This window comes from Odontesthes bonariensis, chromosome 17 (assembly GCF_027942865.1).
Source record: "Odontesthes bonariensis isolate fOdoBon6 chromosome 17, fOdoBon6.hap1, whole genome shotgun sequence".
In the NCBI taxonomy this organism is placed as follows: Eukaryota; Metazoa; Chordata; class Actinopteri; order Atheriniformes; family Atherinopsidae; genus Odontesthes; species Odontesthes bonariensis.
The window spans coordinates 28523811-28545042 of NC_134522.1; the positions used below are offsets into that span (position 1 = coordinate 28523811).

The following is a 21232-nucleotide window of genomic DNA, read 5'->3' on the forward strand; positions in this document are numbered from 1 at the left end:
TTACCTTAGTGGAAAATATTAAACGAGTAATGATAATAATATTAAAGGGAATTGTAATTAGTTTTTTACCCCCTCACCTATTCTTCAAAGTTTTCATGCACAAAAATCCCAATAAGAATAAATGGATCATCAAATGTCGCTTTTAATGTTGTGGCCTGGAAGAATTGCGCGGCAGCATTTTCTCGTTTTCTTTTCATAAAGGACGCTCCAGTGTTTTTAATGCTAAAGAATGTCAAAATCAAAGAAAGAAAAAAGGGAACACTGAGGCTCCTTTCCTTAACATTTAGGGAATTCAACCAGTTCTTGTTATGGTTGCCTCTGAAATCATTCCAGGTTATTTCCCTCAGTTGAGAACCTTCCTAAACAGAATAGAATTGTTAAACATAAAAGCTGTTTCGATATTTTGGAAAGATATGTGTTTATGAACCTCTGTAAACTTAAGCCACGGAAACAATGTCTTTTGGACTCTGATGTTTAAGGATTAATGTTGATGTTAGATGTAAACCTGATGTTTAGACTTTGGTTAGCATGCCAGTAAACAATGGTTTGCAAAAGTGGATCTAAAACGGATTATTTCCATGCACTTTTCTGTGCTTGCTTGTAAGAGCAGGACTGGAAAACATTTTTCCTTTAAAACTTTGTCCAACCTGGCCTCACAGAAATGACCATGAATTCTTTAACCGCACATTGTCACACCGCGGTGAGGTCAAGGGGGTTTAAATATGTCATATATTTTAATACACATTAAAATATGGTTGCACAAAAGGTGTTTAATCAAGAGCCTGAACCACAGAAACAATGTTCAAAGAAAGTCAGGTCGTTTTTTTTTTAGATGGGTACACCTGGGACCACCATTTGTAGACAAAGTTACCTTATTGTTTGCATTATTTTAGCTATTAGTTTACAGATGCAAAGACAGCAAGTAAGAGACAAATCAATGGGGTGACGGCAAAGTTATACTGCTTATAAAATCGCTCACTCTCTTTATGTACAATGAGTAGAAATGCATAAATGTGAGTGTGAGCATGTGTATTTGTCGGGGGAGGTGGGGGTCTAATTGAACAAATTAAAAACATCTTTTTCTTTTATTTGCATTTTCTATTTTCTATTGAATGCACGAAATGGGTTTGTAAAATTTAAAATAGGTGACAAAACTCTTCTCAAAAAACACAACTAAAATTATTTTCCCCTAAAATATTTTCAATAAAACTGCTGTAATTTTGAAGTGAAGGATGAATTATGTAATCGCGATGCAAAAATAATAACTAATGAAAAACAATGTTCTTCATTAGTTTTATTCCAACTTTCTCACATAGCAGTTGACAGATCAGCTATCCTGCAAAGCTGAGCCTTGTTGCTGAGCTTCATTTTTATTTTATTTTTAATTTCTCTTAATCACTTTCAGTTGGATTGAGACTGTTTGCTAACTGCCATGTCCCCAACCTTATATCACCAATAATGTTCTTTAAATTAGTATGTTAACTTCAGGCAGTTGTATTTACATGTTTCATTGAACCTGCATAAAAAAACACACAATCTCCTTGTGTCTCACTTTCATCAAATCATCCGCAATCCAAGACTGCTTCTCTTTAGTCCACTGCAGTGTTGTTTTTTCTCTGTTTAGTTGCAAGTGACGTTGCACGTTTGGCTTTTCTGAGAGTAAATCCCAATTCCTTCAGTCGGTTTCTCACATTTCGGTCACAAATATTAACACCTGTTTCTGCTCATTCATTTTTCATTTCCTTTGTTGTGCATTTTCTATTTTCAAGGCGTTTCACTTTTCTGTCCTGACGCTTTCATATCTCCTTTGGTCGACCTGTATGTTTCCCTTTTACGACCATCCCGCTTTGTTTGTACTTGCTCGGAATTATAGACACAGCTGACTGGTAAAAAAAAAAAAACTTTTGCCACACTCTGGATTGAATTACCTTCTTAAAGGAGTTTTTATAATCCCTCTGTTGTTTCTACTGCCAGCTCTCTTGTTGAGGCCATGTTCCTTAAGCCCTGTTCCAGCGCTTAAGAAAGCACTCTTAACTGCGGAGTAATTTTCACTTTAGACTTGTACAGTTACTTGTTTTAGAAGTGCAAATTACAAGATGAATCTAGAATTGTTTTCCTATTAAGTGAGTGATTCCATATTTCTTTCCTCTACTTCATCTGATTTAATTGTTAAACATTGAAAAAAACCTTATTGGTTTTCTAGTGTCAGAATGTTCGGCTTCTAGATAAAAATTGTTTTCGTTTACTTCTTTTTTTACAAAGTAAAAAAGCTGAATGAACATCCTCAAAGTGTGGTGATTCAAATTTTTTTGCCAGGCTTCGTAAACGGAAGAATCTCATACACTTTAAGTTTTAATTAAATTATGGTGGCCTTTGCTCTGGGTGTGCGCATTGTTTGTCATGTGGGTGGACAGAAAAAGTTCAAGCGGATGACGAAAACACAGAACAAAAGCTACACTGTTGCTGTCACTTAAACGCTGAATGTGTTTTTTTTTCCCTCTGTCTTTCTTCAAGGTTTTATTATGTTTTTGTTACGAGCTGCTGCACAGCTTTATGACAGTTTGTGGCTGACTCATGCTACCTTTTCTCTCATTCAGGCACAATTGCCCACAGAAATCTCAATACAAACTGCACAAATACAAACTCACCCACATACTCTCTCTTTTCCTTAACAGTTCAATAATACAGACAGGCGACATGTACTCTCTCTGCGAAGATTCAGGTTGTTCAATAGATAAGTCTTGATATTCAATGCAACAGTTTTCACTTTCACATTTTCAAACTCAGACAAAATTGAAGTGACTATATTTGTCCTTTAACAGCTCATAAATATGTTGTTGTTGTGGCATCTAGTTGTGTTACTTAGGTGTTTAAATAATTCTCTTAAAAGTCTTCAGATGATTCAAAACGTTGCAGCCAGTGATGACAGCTGACAACAGTACAGAGATCATATTTCCTCAAAATTAGGTTCTCTTCATATGCTCTCTTTAAAATCTAAAAATCCAGAGCTGAAAACCTATTCACCAAGCCTACTGATGGATCTCTTTGCACATACTGACAACTTCTCCTTGAATCTCAAAGTGTAGATGTACCTGTTGCATGTCATAAATTTTGTGTCTCTCGCAGGTAATTTGTCCCTTTGCTCTATCTGCAGATATCTCTCCTTTCAGAACTTTGCGTTTCTTTATTTCTCTTCTTGTAACCCGTACCAATCAAGCCTATCTTTTGTGATAAAATTGTTTGACTTCTATGCATATTGTGATTTGAGGTGACTTGTGGAAAGAAATCTAAATAACTCAAAGTTCATGTGTTATGGAGCTGAGGTCAAGCTGTAAGGAGTCTTGCTAAGGCCAAGTCTGTGAATCGACTGCAGATTCATGCTTATGTTAGGACCAGCTGTACCAAAGTTCTGCATGCAGGGGCATGTAATCAGTTTAGTCGCACACTCAGTTTAAGCAGTTATAAATATTTGGGATGCACACAGTCGGCCCCAGAGGGACCCAGCGGACCCTCATGAACTGGTGTAGATAACAAAATTTATGCCACACAGGCCTTGCACAGTGGACATGGAAACTATGAACTGACTTTTAGCATAGACTGGAAAATATCACACAACTCACTTGCTAACTCACATTTGATGCATTATGTATGTACATTTTGAAGAAAGTAAAACAACACTTAGGAGCTTTTCATGATATAGCAGAACTGTTACTAAGAAATAAAGATCAGTAACATCCCTAAATAACAGCAAAGCTCAAGAGAAGTTATTCATTAATTAAAAAAATTATTTAAACATCTATGACTCAATGACAACTGGGTAAACGCCATCTGCAAAAAAACAACGTGGTATGGTTAAAAGCTGAAGAACAGTTAAAATGACCAATTCAGGTTGTAATGTCATAGAGTTAACACGCTAGCAAGCATCATAATTCCTTTTACTGCTAAAAGTAAATATAAAGCAAACAATTTTAGGAAATTTAGCATCCATGTGTCAGTCACTCACCTAGCCCCTGGAGGACTCCAAGTCGTCCTTTCTTGTGGCGGCCATGTTGCTCTAAGCAAGGCAGGCCACCGACACGCGAGAAACACAGCTTCTTGTTGATGAAGAGGAAGAGGACAGCTAACGCCACAATAAAGACACCCACCGCTGATAGGAAACCGATGGCCTCTGGGGTGACTGGCAGGAGGAGGGAGAGGGAGAGGGGACACACAATGACACACTGATCAGACCACACAAACAGACAGCCTGGATACATGCACGCACACAAGCACACACATAGTACGCATGGTACATGTGATACACAGACAGAACGAGTGAAACTTTAGTATTTGAGATGCCCCCAGTAGCCTGCTCAAGGGTTATGTCAGTATAAAAACAGCATCTAAAAATTTGATGGGTAAGTGAATATCTTTTTTTTTTCAATTCACAAATATTATTCTCCAAAGAAATCAGTTACGGATCCATGTCTGGTGTTTTGTCCTCCTCAACCTGCAGGTTGGACTTAAAGCCCTTTCCTTGCTCCTTTTTACAGCATTCATAAGTCTTTATACCTGACAAAGACTAGAGAACAACCTTAACTGATAGCCTGATACAGGTATATAGGACAATGAAAAAAAAAAACAAAAAAAAACTGTCTTTGATGTTTTCAAAACATCTTTACTTTACCTTAGAAGAAGGTTTCTTTCTCTCTTTCTTTTGATAAAGGACGCTCCAGTGTTTTTAATGCTAAAGAATGTCAAAATCAAAGAAAGAAAAAAGGGAACACTGAGGCTCCTTTCCTTAACATTCAGGGAATTCAACCAGCTCTTGTTATGGTTGCCTCTGAAATCATTCCAGGTTATTTCCCTCAGTTGAGAACCTTCCTAAGCAGAATAGAATTGTTAAACATAAAAGCTGTTTCGATATTTTGGAAAGATATGTGTTTATGAACCTCTGTAAACTTAAGCCACGGAAACAATGTCTTTTGGACTCTGATGTTTAAGGATTAATGTTGATGTTAGATGTAAACCTGATGTTTAGACTTTGGTTAGCATGCCAGTAAACAATGGTTTGCAAAAGTGGATCTAAAACGGATTATTTCCATGCACTTTTCTGTGCTTGCTTGTAAGAGCAGGACTGGAAAACATTTTTCCTTTAAAACTTTGTCCAACCTGGCCTCACAGAAATGACCATGGATTCTTTAACCGCACATTGTCACACCGCAGTGAGGTCAAGGGGGTTTAAATATGTCATATATTTTAATACACATTAAAATATGGTTGCACAAAAGGTGTTTAATCAAGAGCCTGAACCACAGAAACAATGTTCAAAGAAAGTCAGGTCGTTTTTTTTTTAGATGGGTACACCTGGGACCACCATTTGTAGACAAAGTTACCTTATTGTTTGCATTATTTTAGCTATTAGTTTACAGATGCAAAGACAGCAAGTAAGAGACAAATCAATGGGGTGACGGCAAAGTTGTTCTGCTTATAAAATGGCTCACTCTCTTTATGTACAATGAGTAGAAATGCATAAATGGGAGCGTGAGTGTGAGCATGTGTATTTGTCGGGGAAGGTGGGGGCCTAATGCTGTCCCCTGTTTCCACGGTAACATTTCAGTGAGGAGAAATCAACAGGAGCAAGAAAGCATGCCAAAGAAAGCAGCGTAGGTGTGCAAAGATGCAGGAGCCTATCTAATTGTTTTACACCACACTTTTTTCTCTTTCCATAATTCATCTACACACCCACGCTACTCTGTACTTTACTTCCTATTTTGGTTCCTAACAAATGCTATCATATTTCTTTGCTTTAATTAATTTTCAAACTGTCCTTTTAGAGGACTTACTGTAAATGAACAAAAAAAATAATTGACATTTTTAAAACCTAAAACTACAGCATTTGCACAGGAATTCTTCTGCAACAGTATTTCCTGTGGTTCACTTCATATTCCCATTTAAGGATGGTTTTGTGTTTGGGAAACACCATCTATTTATCATAACAAGCTTTCAATGTTTTTTAGTGATGAATCTCAAACAAGTTCTTTGCATTTTGACAAGCCTTGGACTCCATTTTGGCCAGGAAATCTACTTTCTGATCAGCATGAACTCTTTTAAAGTGTAGAGCCAAGAACCAGCCAGGGGCTGTGGGTGGAACTTTGATGACTAACAACACCATGAATATATGTTTATCACTTGTCAAAACTGGTACCTTTTGTCTTCATTGAGATCATGCGAAATTGCAAAAACTAAGAAATAAATTAGGTTTCTTCAACTTCTAAGTTGTATACTACGCTCCAAAATCAATTTCCAAACACGAATCCCCCGCCGAAGTTAGCACAGTATGACTAAATGTTTGGACGGTGCGTTCATGTCTGGCTGTAAAGCAGAGTTTCCCTCTCAGCTGCTCTGACAGTCAGACACTGGGCTCAGTGTTGGAAACTCAGAGCCTCCTACTGTCTGCCTCCAGATGGACAGGAAGAAACCCTGGGTAAAAGTCAATCCTTATGCTTGCTACACACAAACACACACAGGGCTGAGCAAGATATTAATTAAGTTCATTTTCTTTCACACATTTCCTTTAAACAGTGCTAACATGAGAACATGTTAGATACATTTGAAAAAATATCCGTAAAGGGTCAGTTTTACCTCTGCATCAGCAGGAAAACAGTTAGAGATAAAAAAATAGCATTGAGATTTATAATGTATGGGCACATGTAGGAATTCCAAACAACATTTCAATCCTTGTTTAAACAAGGATGTTGTTTGTGTTTGTTGTCCGTGCTTGTATGTGTGTGCAACTACAAACTCCTCATCCCCTGATTACTATGCAGCTACTGACTTTTGCAGCCTCAGCTTTGAAGTGAGTAGCTCCAGATGAGAAAAAAAGAGCACTTTGATGTGAGCATTAGATTAATATGATAAAAAAAGAAAAGAAAAAGACAAACGTGATCAGCAACATAAAACATGTGGTTTCAGATCATTAATGAAAGATACAAGCGATGGTACAGAAGAAAATAGTACTTTGTATTTTTTCTTTCTTCTTTTTTAGCAATGCATTAACGGAGTGCCCGCTGTCTCTCTTAGTGAGTTGTACGGTCACACATTTATGTGGTTTCTTAGTTTCAGGATGCAGTCCCGTGTGTGAATGTCCACCTTATATCTACAGATTACTGCAACAGCACAAAGCTGAATGCACGTTCTTTGGTCTTAGTGTAATGATGACGGAAGCCTGAGAGATACAAAAGGATTATTCATCTGCAATAATGAGTCTGTATGACACCATACTCATGCTAATTCTGAAAATATGCATTTTTTCTCTACGTATCCTCAGCAGATAGCTACAACAATGGATTATTTTCTTTATCAACTAACCAGTTAGATCAGTTAATATTTACAAGAACAGAAAATAGTAAAAGAAAATTACTGTGGTGATGACTTCAAATATCTTGTTGGCCATACAGTTTCAGTGGAAACTAAAGAAAAATTAACATTTATTTATAAAAAAAAATAGATATCAAGGTCCTTTGATTAGATTATTCCTGTCAGACATATGGGTTTTAATCACCCATTACTGGCTCCTTAATTATGGAATTATTTTAAGAAAGTCTCACTTCAAGACACTTCCACATTTGTTTCACTTCAGAGGCCATATAACTATGTTAATCTTTCGCCTACATTTGATGACTGTGACACTGCAGACATGCTGCTCACTGACCGGCTGTTCAATGGAATGTCACATGAACAAATCAACAGTGAATGAACAGACTCCCGTTGGTTACCACTGAAAAACATTAAGCTAAAGGGGCAGCCTAAAATCTGTAGTTCCTTTAAAGCCTTTCCACGTGAGGCTGTCTCTAAAATGAGACACCATAGACCTCCATGTTAGCGCTAATTTGCTGCATTCATCACCGCAAAAGGGAACTCTAATTGACAAAACTTCACGCTTCAAAAGTGTAGAACACAAATCAACAGGTAATATTATGCTAGCTATATTCATCAAAAAGTTTGCGACTAAATAAAAATGCATTTAAGCACCTATAGACAGTAAGTTAAAGTCTCTTCTTGCTAAAGCTGTAGTCTTTTCTAAACCATCAACTTGTTTTTTAGACCCAATCCCATCCATCCATCCATCATCTTCCGCTTCTCCGCGGATCGGGTCGCGGGGGCAGGAGCTTAAGCAGAGAAACCCAGACGTCCCTGTCCCCGGCCACTTCCTCCAGCTCTTCTGGGGGGACCCCGAGGCGTTCCCAGGCCAGCCGAGAAACATAGTCTCTCCAACGTGTCCTTGGTCTTGCCCGGGGCCTCCTCCCAGTGGGACGGGCCCGGAACACCTCACCAGGGAGGCGTCCAGGATGAATCCTAACCAGATGCCCGAGCCACCTCATCTGACTCATCTGTCAGATGAGACCCAATCCCAACCAGACTATTTAAGAAGGTTTTCCCCTTAATGAACACTTCCATATTGGATTTGATCAATCTGTCTTTTTTGACAGGGTATGTACCTCAGACTTTTAAGGTTGCTGTAATTAAACCATTTTTCTTAAAAAAAAACCTACTCTTAATTCAGAAGTGTTAGCTAATTATCGACCTATATCCAATCTCCCTTTTTTGTCTAAACTTGTTGAAAAAAATAGTTGCAGCTCAACTTTGAGATCATTTACACAGAAATAATCTGTTTGAACAGTTTCAGTCTCGATTCAGACTGCATCATAGCACAGAAACAGCACTGCTGAAAGTTACCAATGATCTCCTCTTAGCCTCTGATAGCGGACTTGTGTCTGTGCTTGTCCTGTTGGATCTCAGTGCTGCATTTGATGTGGTCGATCACAGTATTTTATTAAAGAGACTTGGACATGTTATTGAGATTAAACGAACTGCATTAGGCTGGTTTAAGTCGTATTTTTCTGATAGATTTCAGTTTGTTCTTGTAAATGAAGAATCTTCCTCACACACCAGAGTAAGTCATGGAGTTCCCCAGGGTTCTGTGCTTGGACCGATTCTTTTCACTTTATACATGCTTCCATTAGGTAACATTATTAGACAGCATGCCATATATTTCCATTGCTATGTTGATGATACGCAGCTGTACTTCTATCTATAAAACCAAATGAACCCAATAGGTCTACAGTTGACCAGAATTTATCACTTGACTGGCACATAAAACAGATTTCTAGGACTGCTTTCTTTCACCTCGTAATATTGTTAAAATCAGGAACATCCTGTCTCAGAGTGATGCAGAAAAAGTAGTCCATGCATGTGTTGCTTCAAGATTGGACTACTGTATTTCTGTGTTATTGGGCTGTCCCACAAATTCTCTGAAAAGCCTCCAGCTGATCAGGAAGAGATCATATTTCTCCAATTTTAGCTTCTCTTCATTGGCTCCCTGTTAAATTCAGAATAGAATTTAAGATTCTTCTCCTCGCATATAAAGCTCTTAATGACCGAGCTCCATCGTATCTCAAAGATCTCATTGTAAGATATTTTCCTAACAGAGCACTTCGTTCCCAAACTGCAGGTTTACTTGTGGTTTCCAGAGTTTCTAAAAGTAGAATGGGAGGCAGAGCCTTCAGTTATCAGGCCCTTTTCTTGTGGAATAAGCTGCCAGTAAATGTCCGGGAAGCAGACACCGTTTCCACTTTTAAGACCAGGCTTAAAACTTTCCTTTTTTATAAAGCATATAGTTATGGATCGTTCAGGTGATCCTGAAACATCCCATAGCTAAGGCCAAGCCTGCTGGGGGGTCTCATCTGTCACACCTTTCCTCACTTTGCTCTCCTTTTCCCCCGATGACTTTATGTACAGGTGACATTATTGTGGTCATTAACTTGTGTTTTCCTGTTCCAACAGGTATCCTTTGAATGGTGTTATGGTGTTTGCTGTCTCCTCTTTTCTGTCTTCTCAAACCCCAGCTGGTCGAGGCAGATGGCCACCCTTCCTGAGTCTGGTTCTGAGTCAGAACTTCTGACAGAGGTTTCTTCTTGTTAAAAGGGAGTCGTTCCTTTCCACAGTCACCTCAGGCACGCTCAGGACGGGAGATTGGACTGAAGACAAGTTTCGGTGCAATCTGTTGGTTTCCTTAGCTAGGAAATTGTTTTTGAATCGGCTCTTTATGAATGAATTGGATTGTTTTGAAATGAATTAATTGGATTTGATTGGATTCTGATTACAAGAACTCCAATTGGCTTGAATTGGACTATATTGTTTAAGTACCTTGAGATTACATTTGTTGTAATTTGGTGGGGTATAAATAAAACTGAATTGAATTGAATTAGACTGAGATCTCTCTGTCAACTTAAAGAAGTGTTCTCTTCATTTTCTTGTTCAGGCTCACTGCCTCACTGCTTGTTCAGGCAGAAATCACTAAACCTAAAACCTCTTTAGTATTTACTAACTAACAATATAAAAAACTAAAATATGGCAATGGACAACAGAATTTGCAGATGAGATCAAATCAAATCTGCTGCAAAATGATGCAAAATAACTTGCAAAGCTCATGAAGAAAGGATTTGTTTTCCAATAATATCCCCTTCTCTTTTGCATTCCACTATTGACTGAAGCTCCATGTATCAGTCAGTCATCAATAAAGTGGTACAATTTTGTCAAAGTAATGTGACCATTCTGATCTGTCTTTACCTGTCATGATGCAGATGTGGATTAGACCAGGACCAAAGGCTACCATCTATATGATATTAAACCAAATTCAGGTCTGACAAGAGGACATACAGATCAAACTTAATCAAGCAACCAGGAAATGTAAGAATTGTGAATTGTCCAGGGAACAAACTGCCAGTGGAGATTAAACTTTCACCAAATGGAGACATTTTTAAATCCAGGTTAAAGACATTTCTTTTCTCATGTGTCTATGCATGAAATCTGCACGCTATCTTTTAACTTATCTAGACTGTTGCCTGTTTTTAAATTCATTTAAATGATTTTAATTGTTTCTCTTTATATTCTTTTATGCATTTTTAATGCTTCTTACACTCCCTGCTGCAATGCTTTTATTTTATGTGAAGCACTTTGAACTGTTTGTACATGAAATGTGCTATATAAATAAATTTGATTTGATTTGATTTGAATTGAATAGATAGTATTTTTTTATTATTTCAGTTTTATTAATAAATCTCAAATGCACTAATTGATAGAGACATGAATCCCCTTTACACTAATATGTTCATGCTAAGTGCTGATTAAAACACATGGGCTGTAGCAGGATGACATAAACCTAGTCTGGACTCTGGACTGGACCAGCTGACCTGAGTCCTTGGATCTAAGAGCTCTGCTAGGTTTAATGTATTGTGATGGAAAGTTGATTCAACCCAGAAACACAACATGTTTTCAGATTCAAACAGATCACAAGGCAAACGCACACAAACTCACACAGCTGAAAATCATAGTTTCCCTGGAAACGGTCCAGTTGCTCTATCAAGATATAATGAATGTGCTTTTTCCCACCCACATGTGAGAAGGTTTCATGTTACCATGGTGCCATCAGTCTGTTTGTCCTGATTGGCCAAGAAGGCAAGGGGATCTCAGGGCTGAGTTAAAGAGATGTGAAGTCGGAAAATACAAACAACAAAAAACAAAAACAGCTTAAGAATGGCTTCAGATATGGGAGAGATCAAAGCAAAGCATTAAAACTGCCACTATGCTGGGTTAAGCTTCCAGTTATTGATGACCTAGTAAATACAGCCAGATGCTCATACACCATTAATGCAGCCCTGAGGTAACTTGGTCCACTTGAACCCACATAAGGGCATTGCACAAACATGCTCACCAGAAAAGATATTATTCCTCTGCTGTGAAATATATTACATCGACACATATCTTGGTCAAGTACAACAGTACAATACAATCAAGCATATTTGAAACTAAATCATATCAATATCTATAATATCTACCTGTAGATTATGTGCAAGTTGATTAAGTATTTGTGTCTTTCAAACACTGCCATCCAAGTGCTGATTTAGAAATAGTTACCAGTGAGAATTTTTTTTATTACCATAAAAGTGTTGAAGTGCCACCTGCTGTTGGCCAAATGCATCACAACATGAAGCAAAAGATGCATCAAAAGCTGCCATCACATCTGCAGACATCACTGAGGGAAGAGAAGTAAGAAAGTCTAAACGAAACTGCCCGGAGCCATTACTAATCCATAAGCACCTTTTATTTGTAAAGGGTAAAAGCCAGCTTGAATGACAAATCAAATTCCATGCAGTAAGTCATCAGCACTGTCTCAATCTCACACTGCCACCCCTGGAGCGCAGAGGAGAGGTTGGACTGGAACTGAAGGTCCGACGTGGAGCACAAAGCTGTTGAAATGCCGGGTGATTAAGGACATGGGAGGTGGCAGGACTGAGGAAAGTCATGCCCACCTTTCTGCAACATTAAGCATAATTTTATTCTATTATCAATAGTAATTTGATTTAAAAGGGCATGATGCCCTTTTTAACAATTTGACACAATCTGAAGGCCTAGTGAAATGTATGAGTTATGCTTCATTAAATCAAGTACCTGCTGTTTTAGGCACAGTGTTTTAACACCTCTCCTGAAAACGATCTCTTAAGAGGGGCAGAGAGCGAGTGAGTGCTCAACCACACCCACAAGCCCAGAGACAGACCGTGGACAAGAAGGAACTCCCATAGAGGTTCAGCCATCAAGGCTTCAACAGGATGTTAGTGAAGGGTTAGTTAAGTTAAGTTAAGTTAAGTTAAGTTAAGTAGGCTAAGGACACAATGTCAATACTGGCATGATTTATATTCATTTATATCAAATGAAGTGCTTATGTACGCAATCTGTCATCAAAACCTGGGCATCTAGAGTGTGGTGTTGTAAGTTGGCAACAGATGCTAGAAAATAATGATTTCTTATCAACAGTAATGGACCAACCTGGAAATGTACACGTCGTAAGTCCTTGTAATGCATGTGTACCATTAATTACTGTGTTTAAATGTTTTGTATATATTCCTATTAAATAATACTTGGACACCTACATCTTAGTCAGAAACATGCAAAACGTGTAATGTTAATTCACAGAGATCGGTGCACAGCATTCAGTGTAGCAATGAGAGTGAGGAAAGGACCTTATCCACATCGCTCCGGTTTGTCTGAATTACAGAACGTAATTATTCAACAAGAAAGCGTTCATTACCTCCTTAGAAGTAGGTGTACGCCATCATCATTACTTAAGCCATTAGCATTAGCTAGTACTAAACAAATAAACACATAAATAAATAAATAAATAAATAAATAAATAAATGATGACAAGTTATTTCTCAGATACCTACATTTCCCTCATTGGAAGTTCACACTGAGAGATGGAACTAATTGCTCTTTGTCTAACATTAAACTAGACCAAATTGTTCAAACAGTCTGATTAAAAAATGGTTGCTGCACAGGCGTTCTCTGGCCCACTTTGGTTGGCCGTCTGGGGTGCCTGGTCCTCTGGTCAGGCGGGGGTTGGGTGGTGCTCAAACTTGTGGGGCCCTGGGTGCTGCATTCGACTCGTGCCTGGGCAGCTGGGGGGTCTTTGCCCTATGCCCATGGGGGCTCTTGTCCAGAGCCTTCCTCCACTCTCTTCTGGGTGGATGTGTGGCTGTCCCTCCGGTGGAGCTGCCTGAGTTCTGTTGCTTTGTCAAGTGCTGCTAGTGCCAGGGTCTTGGGTCTTGCCTGCTTCTGATCCCTGGAGGTTGGTGGTGGCCCTCAGCACCCATGATTAAGTACATCTCATGTAAGACCTGTACCATATATTTTGCACGTACATTCACAAACACACACGCATTCATTCAGTCACATGTTTCGTCTTGTTTTTCTCATCGTCTTCTTGTATCATTTCTTTATATCTGTCTTGTTTTCCTTTCTTTTTCTTTGCTCTCCCTCTTCTCCTGTACCCCGTCAGGTTCGGCATTAAAATGTGTAAAGTATTTCAACAAAAATAAATGAATATGCAGTACTTGGGCATCAAGGGAATCTTTATATTCATAAAGTCTGTAACATTCCAATTCCATGAAGCACCTGGCCTGTCTTTCCCAAAAGGAATGACTTTCACTTACAACTTATTTATAGGACTCAACTAACTTTACTTGTGCTGTTGTCTACCTTTTTCTTCTGTTTGGTACAAATGAATAACAAGCGATAAAAAACAAGCAGTAAAAAAAAGTGCAATCACCTCATTAGCCCTGCATAATTAGATCCCTTGCAACACCTGTGCTGCATCTATGCTGCTGACATGCCTCTACTCCTCCTCTTCAGCACCACTCATAGCGAGAATAGGATAAATCCTTAAGTTTCAATTTATGATAAACAATGGCTCCTATAAATGCCATGCATAAAATTTCAAGGACAGTTTTGGCTTTCATGTTTTTTGTGTGTAAAATAACTTTAGTGATCAGACAACACAGACCCAGAAACAGAGAGGTTGAAGAGGAGTCACGGAAATATTGCTGCAAGACCAAATGTGAAAGTTTTGACAAAAATCTGCAATGAAGGAACACTATGGTGAGAACGGTGACAGTTCCTGTCATCACTGTGTGAGGGAGATGTACCTTACTGATTGACTGAATTGGCAAAGCTCAGCAATAAAGCCGACAGCAGTGCATACAAAAAGCAAAAGGAAAGAAAAGACGCTCGCAGCCATGTTTAAGATATACCACAAGTCTTTGTTGGTTTATTTCTCTGCAGACTCGCAGCCCCGTGGTGCAGCACTGATCTGTGATGTATAAATTGTAAAATTGTAAAAATTGCGTCTGACTTTAGGTGTGTTTTACTGTGACTGCAGCTGACGTGATGATCATAATGAACCACCGGTGACATCAGGGTTGCAGCGTAAAAAGACTCAAGCGAGGTCAGACACATTTCCTGCATGACCAATCTCACTATAGTGGATGATCTTGTGGAGATATCTGTTAGAGTAACATATTTATAGAGAGAATCTTTTTTTTTTTTGTCTGTTTTATTGATTTAACATGAAAGTACTATTACTTTACACTGACAGGTGTGTTACAAAAACAATGAGAAAAAATTCAAAAGTATGATCCTCAATGACATCACTTCATTTCTAGTAATGTCACCAGGAGTGTAAGAAACAAAGTCTAAAGTGTGAAGGACATTAAATTTCTCACAGTAACAAAAAACTCTTCAAATAAAGCACCTGCAGCTTTATTCTTGTAGCTTTCTTGCTGGAAATGAAAACTCGTGTGGGTGAACGTGAATATAAAATGAGCAGCAACAAGGAAAAATCAAGTAAATTATATTTCCACTTGAAATAGTGGACTGTTCTGAAGATATTAAACTAAAATGCGTCACACGAGATGTGTGTCAGTGAAGTCTTAAGCCTGTAAAGATAGATTTGTGTCACCACAGGGATGGTTCCCAGCTAGTGTCACACAAGAAGCTGACAGGGAATGCCTCAAAGCACAAAACCACTGTTGGCCACAGGTGCTGGCTCAGAAACCCATCTGATTCCACCAGACTCCCACTCAAAAAAGGTCAGCTTCGCTCATCAAATACTTTAATAACAGTGTCAATAAATTCTTCCCAAAAGATCATTTGGTGTGCATTTTGTAACAATCTCCCAATTCGATTAATAATCCAGGAGCCTCTGTGCAATATCAACTGACTACAGCAGGAATATAATCAGTAGAATAATTTTGGTAGGTTTAGGCAAATTACTGTATATTTAAAAAAAAAAAAAAACGTTTCTACCCCGGGACAATGTAGAATCCAATTAAACAAGCAACTAATCAAAGCTCTAACTTTAGAGATGAGTGACTCACATACTGCTGCGTCAGCCACATAAAATACATAGTAAAGTTTGGAAAAGTTCAGGAGAAGCACATAGGGATTCAACTTTACCAAACACAAAAAACTTGTATAAAAATATCTTTCATAAGTTGTAAATCTATTCAGAATCTTAAAGAATAAGAATTGCTATTTTTGTGTGAAAAGATTTTTGTCCTTTGCTCCTTATCATTATTTGTCATTATTTGTCATGAGTGAGATTCGCTCTCTCTGCTAAGTGTGCTGGTGGTAAATTACTTGTTTCATTCAATACATACTGTCCAATTTGTCAAATTAGTTTTCAAGTTTAACTCTTCAGCTCCACCCTCTTGTCTAAATATGGTGTGCTCAAAAAAACCCAACAGGGTGACGGCTGAAAGCTGAACTCAAGGTGCCAAATGGAAGCTGGACAAAATTTCTGACTATCAGGCCATTGCAAAGTGGACTTTTTTGTCTAAAATCATAAAGTTATATGACCCTTCTAGTTTTAAAGCTTCATTGATTGGTGAGATGCGATAAGATTTTATTCTCTGGACTAAAATATATCATATCCTGTATCTTATAGCTCACCCAAAAGAGTTAGATTTAGCTTTGTGTCTCCTTCTGGCAGCTCCTCATATACAGACACATACACTAGTTCCAGCATAAAATGCTATAAAAAAAAGTTCAATTCAACAGCTCTTACTGTTACTATAAGAAAAGTAATACTCTAAAGGATTTTTTGTCTTTGGATTACTTCTCCATTCACACGATAAGATGTTACAGTATTCTTATGTCTACGGTTCTCAATGAAACAAAAACGTTGCCTCTCTAAAAGTGTTGCTGTAAGCGGTGTTCACAGGAGATCATCCGCTGTGAGATCACAGTGAGCGCTAGAAAAATTGCTCTAACTTGACAGGCTTTCAGGTTTCCAACCACTATTTATAGGCTTGGTTTGAATGTGTTGAGTTATTCTGCATTTAAGCAACATATACTATTAGGTTAAAACTACATACAGTACATTGTATTTGGCTTACATCGAGTTAATAGATAATTGGCCGAATTGAATCTGCTCCTGCGCAGATTTCCCTTTTTTTGTTACATCTTGAATAATTGACTAAATGCGAGCTTAAAGAGACACAACACAGTCACGCAGAAATGACAGCTACAAAGGGGTCTTGTTGTCATCAAATCCTGCTTATGATCATCTCCTTGTGGTGTTTCTCACCATAATTCTCAATTATTCTCAATAATGACTACAGAAAAAAAACAAAACACAAACTTCTATGATCAGTCACCCGATAGTACCTGTTCAGTACCTGGACATGAAATTCTCCCTGCAAATTGTAGCTGAAGCTAAACAAAACAGATATGAGAGACAGGCTTTATCCCCACCGAGCATTTTCTAATTTAAAAGAATAAAACAAATATGTCTCAGTCTAATGACCTACTGGCTCTGCTTGTTGGTCGAGCTTCACTGTTTCCTTCTTTGCTGCCCATGCCTTTCTTCTTCTCCTTTTGTCCACCCTCCTCAAAAAGAAATTCCCTTTGCTTCAAGTGACAAACTTGACTCCTGAACTCTCTCCTTCACCCCTCACCCATAATCCTTTGAATGTTCCTTAGTATGAGCTGCTCCGTGTTCAGTGGGACACGTCAATCAGCACACTTTTCCTGTCTCCCAGTGGGCGAGGCAGATATCCTTCCTTAATACCAAGACGCAACAGCCGAGAGGAGGGCAAAAAGAGGAAATGTACAGTGGGGAAAAGAAAGCCCAGAACTACTGAACTGTATTATTAGTAAAGCATGAATTTGATAAAGAATAAGGTTAAGCTTAATGGTTCATTTGTAGATGGCAAAACAAATAATTCAAACTTAGATAATTACACGGCTGAGGAACTTCCAACCTAGGGAGGCCGAGTTGCCACTGTTATCATGGAGAACAGCACGCTTTCCGTAACTCTGTGGAGTTTTGAACAAGAAAAACACAGCCACTGTTATACAAAGCATCAAGACTAAAGTCAGCTGTGTTGAGACTGGTGTAATCTCTTTGTGGTGTGAGCAAGGTGTGATCTAATTTGGGAAAATGTTTTACAGACACATTTTGCCAGTCCAATTGTTGACTAGTGACAAAAGGAGGGAGGCCCAACATTAGAAATAATTTGGCTTTATTAAAAGGGTATTTGAAGGTCCTAATTCAATAGACTCCAAGAGTTCATTATATGTAATAAACATAAAAACAAGTCTGTTAATAAAAAAATGATCATGATTGATTGATTATAAGTAATTTGTGTGAGATGGATAAGGGTTCTGCATCAGACACAGGTAGAGACAAGCTGGTGAACACAAATGAGATTTTCCTAAAAAGGGGGGAAAGAAAGATTTAAGACCAGGCTTAAAACTTTCCTTTTTGAGAAAGTTTACAGTTAGGGATCGTTCAGGTGATCCTGAAGCATCCCATAGTTAAACTGCTATAGGCCCAGCCTGCTGGGGGGTCTCATCTGTCACACCTCTCCTCACTTTACTCTCTTTTTCCCCCGTTTAATTTCTCAAATGATATTATGTACATGTGACATTATTGTGGTCATTAACTTGTGTTTCCCTGTTCCAACAGATATCCTTTGAATGGTGTTACAGTGTTTTTTTTTCCCCCTCTTTTCTGTCTTCTCAAACCCCAGCTGGTGGAGGCAGATGGCCACCCTTCCTGAGTCTGGTTCTGCCAGAGGTTTCTTCCTGTTAAAAGGGAGTCGTTCGGTGTGATTTATTAGTTTCCTTAGCTAGGAAATTGTTTTTGAATAAATTGGATTATTTTGAAATTAATTATGATTACAATGAATTGAACTCCAATTGGCTTGAATTGGACTTTATTATTTAAGTGCCTTGAGATGACATTTGTTGTAATTTGGCGCTATATAAATAAAACTGAATTGAACAAAAAATAGTGTATCAAAATTGAGTTAATGTTCTTTAGGAGGTGGTTTAACCTCATGTATGATGAACTTCCCCTGCTGTGAGTTAAACTCAGGCAGTACTTATCGCCACCTCTTGGGCACAGAGAAAGTGGCAATATACATTATATCCATACAAATAATAACTGAGGGGAATTTCCAGTCAGTCTAAATGGAGGGCATTAGGCCCTTGTGCTCAAATCAACAGAAGCAAACATGGATTTCAAAGCAGTTTCAATTTCCTGAGACAGCTTATCACACGGACACAACAGTGTAAAACTAACTCTCAAAGTGTTCTCCCTCACTGAGGGGAGGAGACGGACCTGAATAAGAAATGGAAGCAGTGTGTAACTAGGCCACAATAACCAGAGGCTGCATCACACACACGGTCGACTGCCTCAAGTGAGTAACGAAGCATGCTAAGAGCTGCTCTGATGCTGTTCCGCATCTATTCCAAGCAACACTGGCCACACTGCATGCAGACGAAGGTAAATGACTATCTGCCTGTGACCTTTCACCTGCCCACTGTTTACACATATGAAACCACACCAATAACCTGTCTGTTATCAAATCTGCATTCTGACAACATCAACACATGCTGCACATTGTGGCTCTTGTGATTTTTGTTCTTTTCTTTTTTTTATGATGCTGACACAAAACTGAAAATTGGCCTTGCGCATGAACAAGGGAAGATGATACATGTTGCAAGTATATTATATGCTGCATGTATCAGAGATGGCATCTCCCACTGTTCATTTAGGATTGATATTTTGAAAAAAAAAAAAAAAAAAAAAAAAAAATCAGTGCAGAACCACAAGATGTCTGTGTATCAGGCTTTGTGTAAAAGGCTAAGTTAAAATCATTCCAACGGGATATACAAGATGACAAGTAGTCAAAATAAGTATGATCAGAAAATACTTGTGTCATACACATTTAGTCATATTAAGAGATTCAATTATTCTAGCCAATCTGCAGGGTTATTAAACCTGCTTTTTCTTAGTCATACTTAAAAGCTTAGAGTGCAGCATTCTGCATGATGCACAAACGATATTGTTTGCCATGTGTAGCAGAGCCACAAATGCATAACAAGCAGTTATTTGCCTAAGAGCACATTATATTTGCAGTTCAAAGCAGTGTTGAGAAAAATCGGCGTCCATGATAAGGCAACCGTCAGATCTCCAGTGAGTATTCCATCAGAAATTCATCGTAAGCCACTGGAAGGATGCTCGACCTAAATTTTGAGCCCTTTATTCAAAGACCGACCACGACTTTTAAATGCAGTTATTTCGCTGCAAGAGTCTTAAATGGAAATGGTATAAACTGGCCTACACGTTCGTTCTGCTCCTGGCCAGCCAAAAATAAACCCAGCCTTAAAACAGCATCCTTTCCTCGCGCAGGAATAACATCCACATTAAGGCCGGTCACAGGGTGAGGAGATAGTGGAACTTACTGTCCGAGGCCATGGCTGCAGTTATTTCCTTTCAGGCCGACGGCGGAATCTAGTGTTTGATCGGCGTAGAGGGGGAAGAAGCAGAAGCAGAAGCAGCATCCCCGCTCCTCATCCTCCAGCCACGGTGCTTTCACAGACTGTAGGACAATGTAGTCATTTTCATTCCCGACTTGTCATCCCTGCTCTCAAATGATGATGCATCCTCTTAGAGCAGAGGTCTTCAACAGGGGGGCCGCGGAGGTACTGCAGGGGGGGCGCGAAATCTTTGGTTGATTAGACGATTTTTTACTTTTTTTTTTTTCAAACTGTTTTTTCTCACAAATTGTGTGCAAACGTGTGCCACCCACAGATGGTTTGAGGATTCATTGTCCCATCTACATGCATGTTTAAAGTTAAAATCTGTGGATTATTTGAATAGCTCAGTGTTGTATGCAAGATGTTTGATTATAAATGGCAGTGGCACGGCCACCCTGTACCTTGCACATGTTTAAAATTAAAACATGATATATATTACCTGTGTATTATTTGAATAGCTTAGCATTGAATGTACAATAACAGAGTAGCTATGTTTATACACGGCACTAGGCCCCGTTAAATATAAAACACAATTGTATGCCATATAAATAGTAGGGGGTTCCCTGCTCCCACTCTCCATCAGTTTGAGGGTCCCTGGCCTGAAAAACGTTGAAGACCCCTGTCTTAGAGATTTTTCTCACCTCTTCAAACATGTATTTATTAGCCTTTGACTTTTTTTTAAAAGCTAGTTTTAAAATAGTTATAAATTACCACGTTTAAATGTTTGTAGATGTTGACCGCCCCTCCCCCTATTTACACCATTGTTCTTCTTTTTTTAAATCATATTTAGTCTTTTTTAGTAATCTAATAAAAGCTTGTATTAATAACTAGAAATGCACTCAGAGAGTGCAGACCTCCGCCAAGGAAGCTTTGTCGCCACCTTGTGGCAGGTCGCAAGATTGCAGCACGAACAGACAAACATCCAGACAACCAAGACTCGGGCGATCACATAACCTCCTGGGCAGAGGTAATAATTATGCAAGAGAGAGAAATGTCACACGAGAAAGAGTGGCAAAAATACCAACTG

The 21232-nt window shown here is 38.6% G+C and overlaps 1 protein-coding gene across 4 annotated transcripts in view; it reads right to left on the reverse strand.

Moving 5' to 3' along the window:
* Positions 1–21069, reverse strand: part of syt16 (synaptotagmin XVI) — a 43384-nt gene extending 22315 nt beyond the window's left edge. Inside the window, exons 1-2 of one of the 4 annotated variants that reach the window (XM_075448808.1) lie at positions 20131–21069; positions 4004–4177 (exon numbers count right to left, since the gene is read on the reverse strand). In XM_075448808.1, the coding sequence (XP_075304923.1) occupies positions 4004–4177; positions 20131–20143 (187 nt within the window). In that variant the 5' untranslated portion in view covers positions 20144–21069. The other 3 variants (XM_075448806.1, XM_075448807.1, XM_075448809.1) reach the window with 3 other exon arrangements.
* Between the last annotated feature and the right edge of the window lie 163 nt (positions 21070–21232).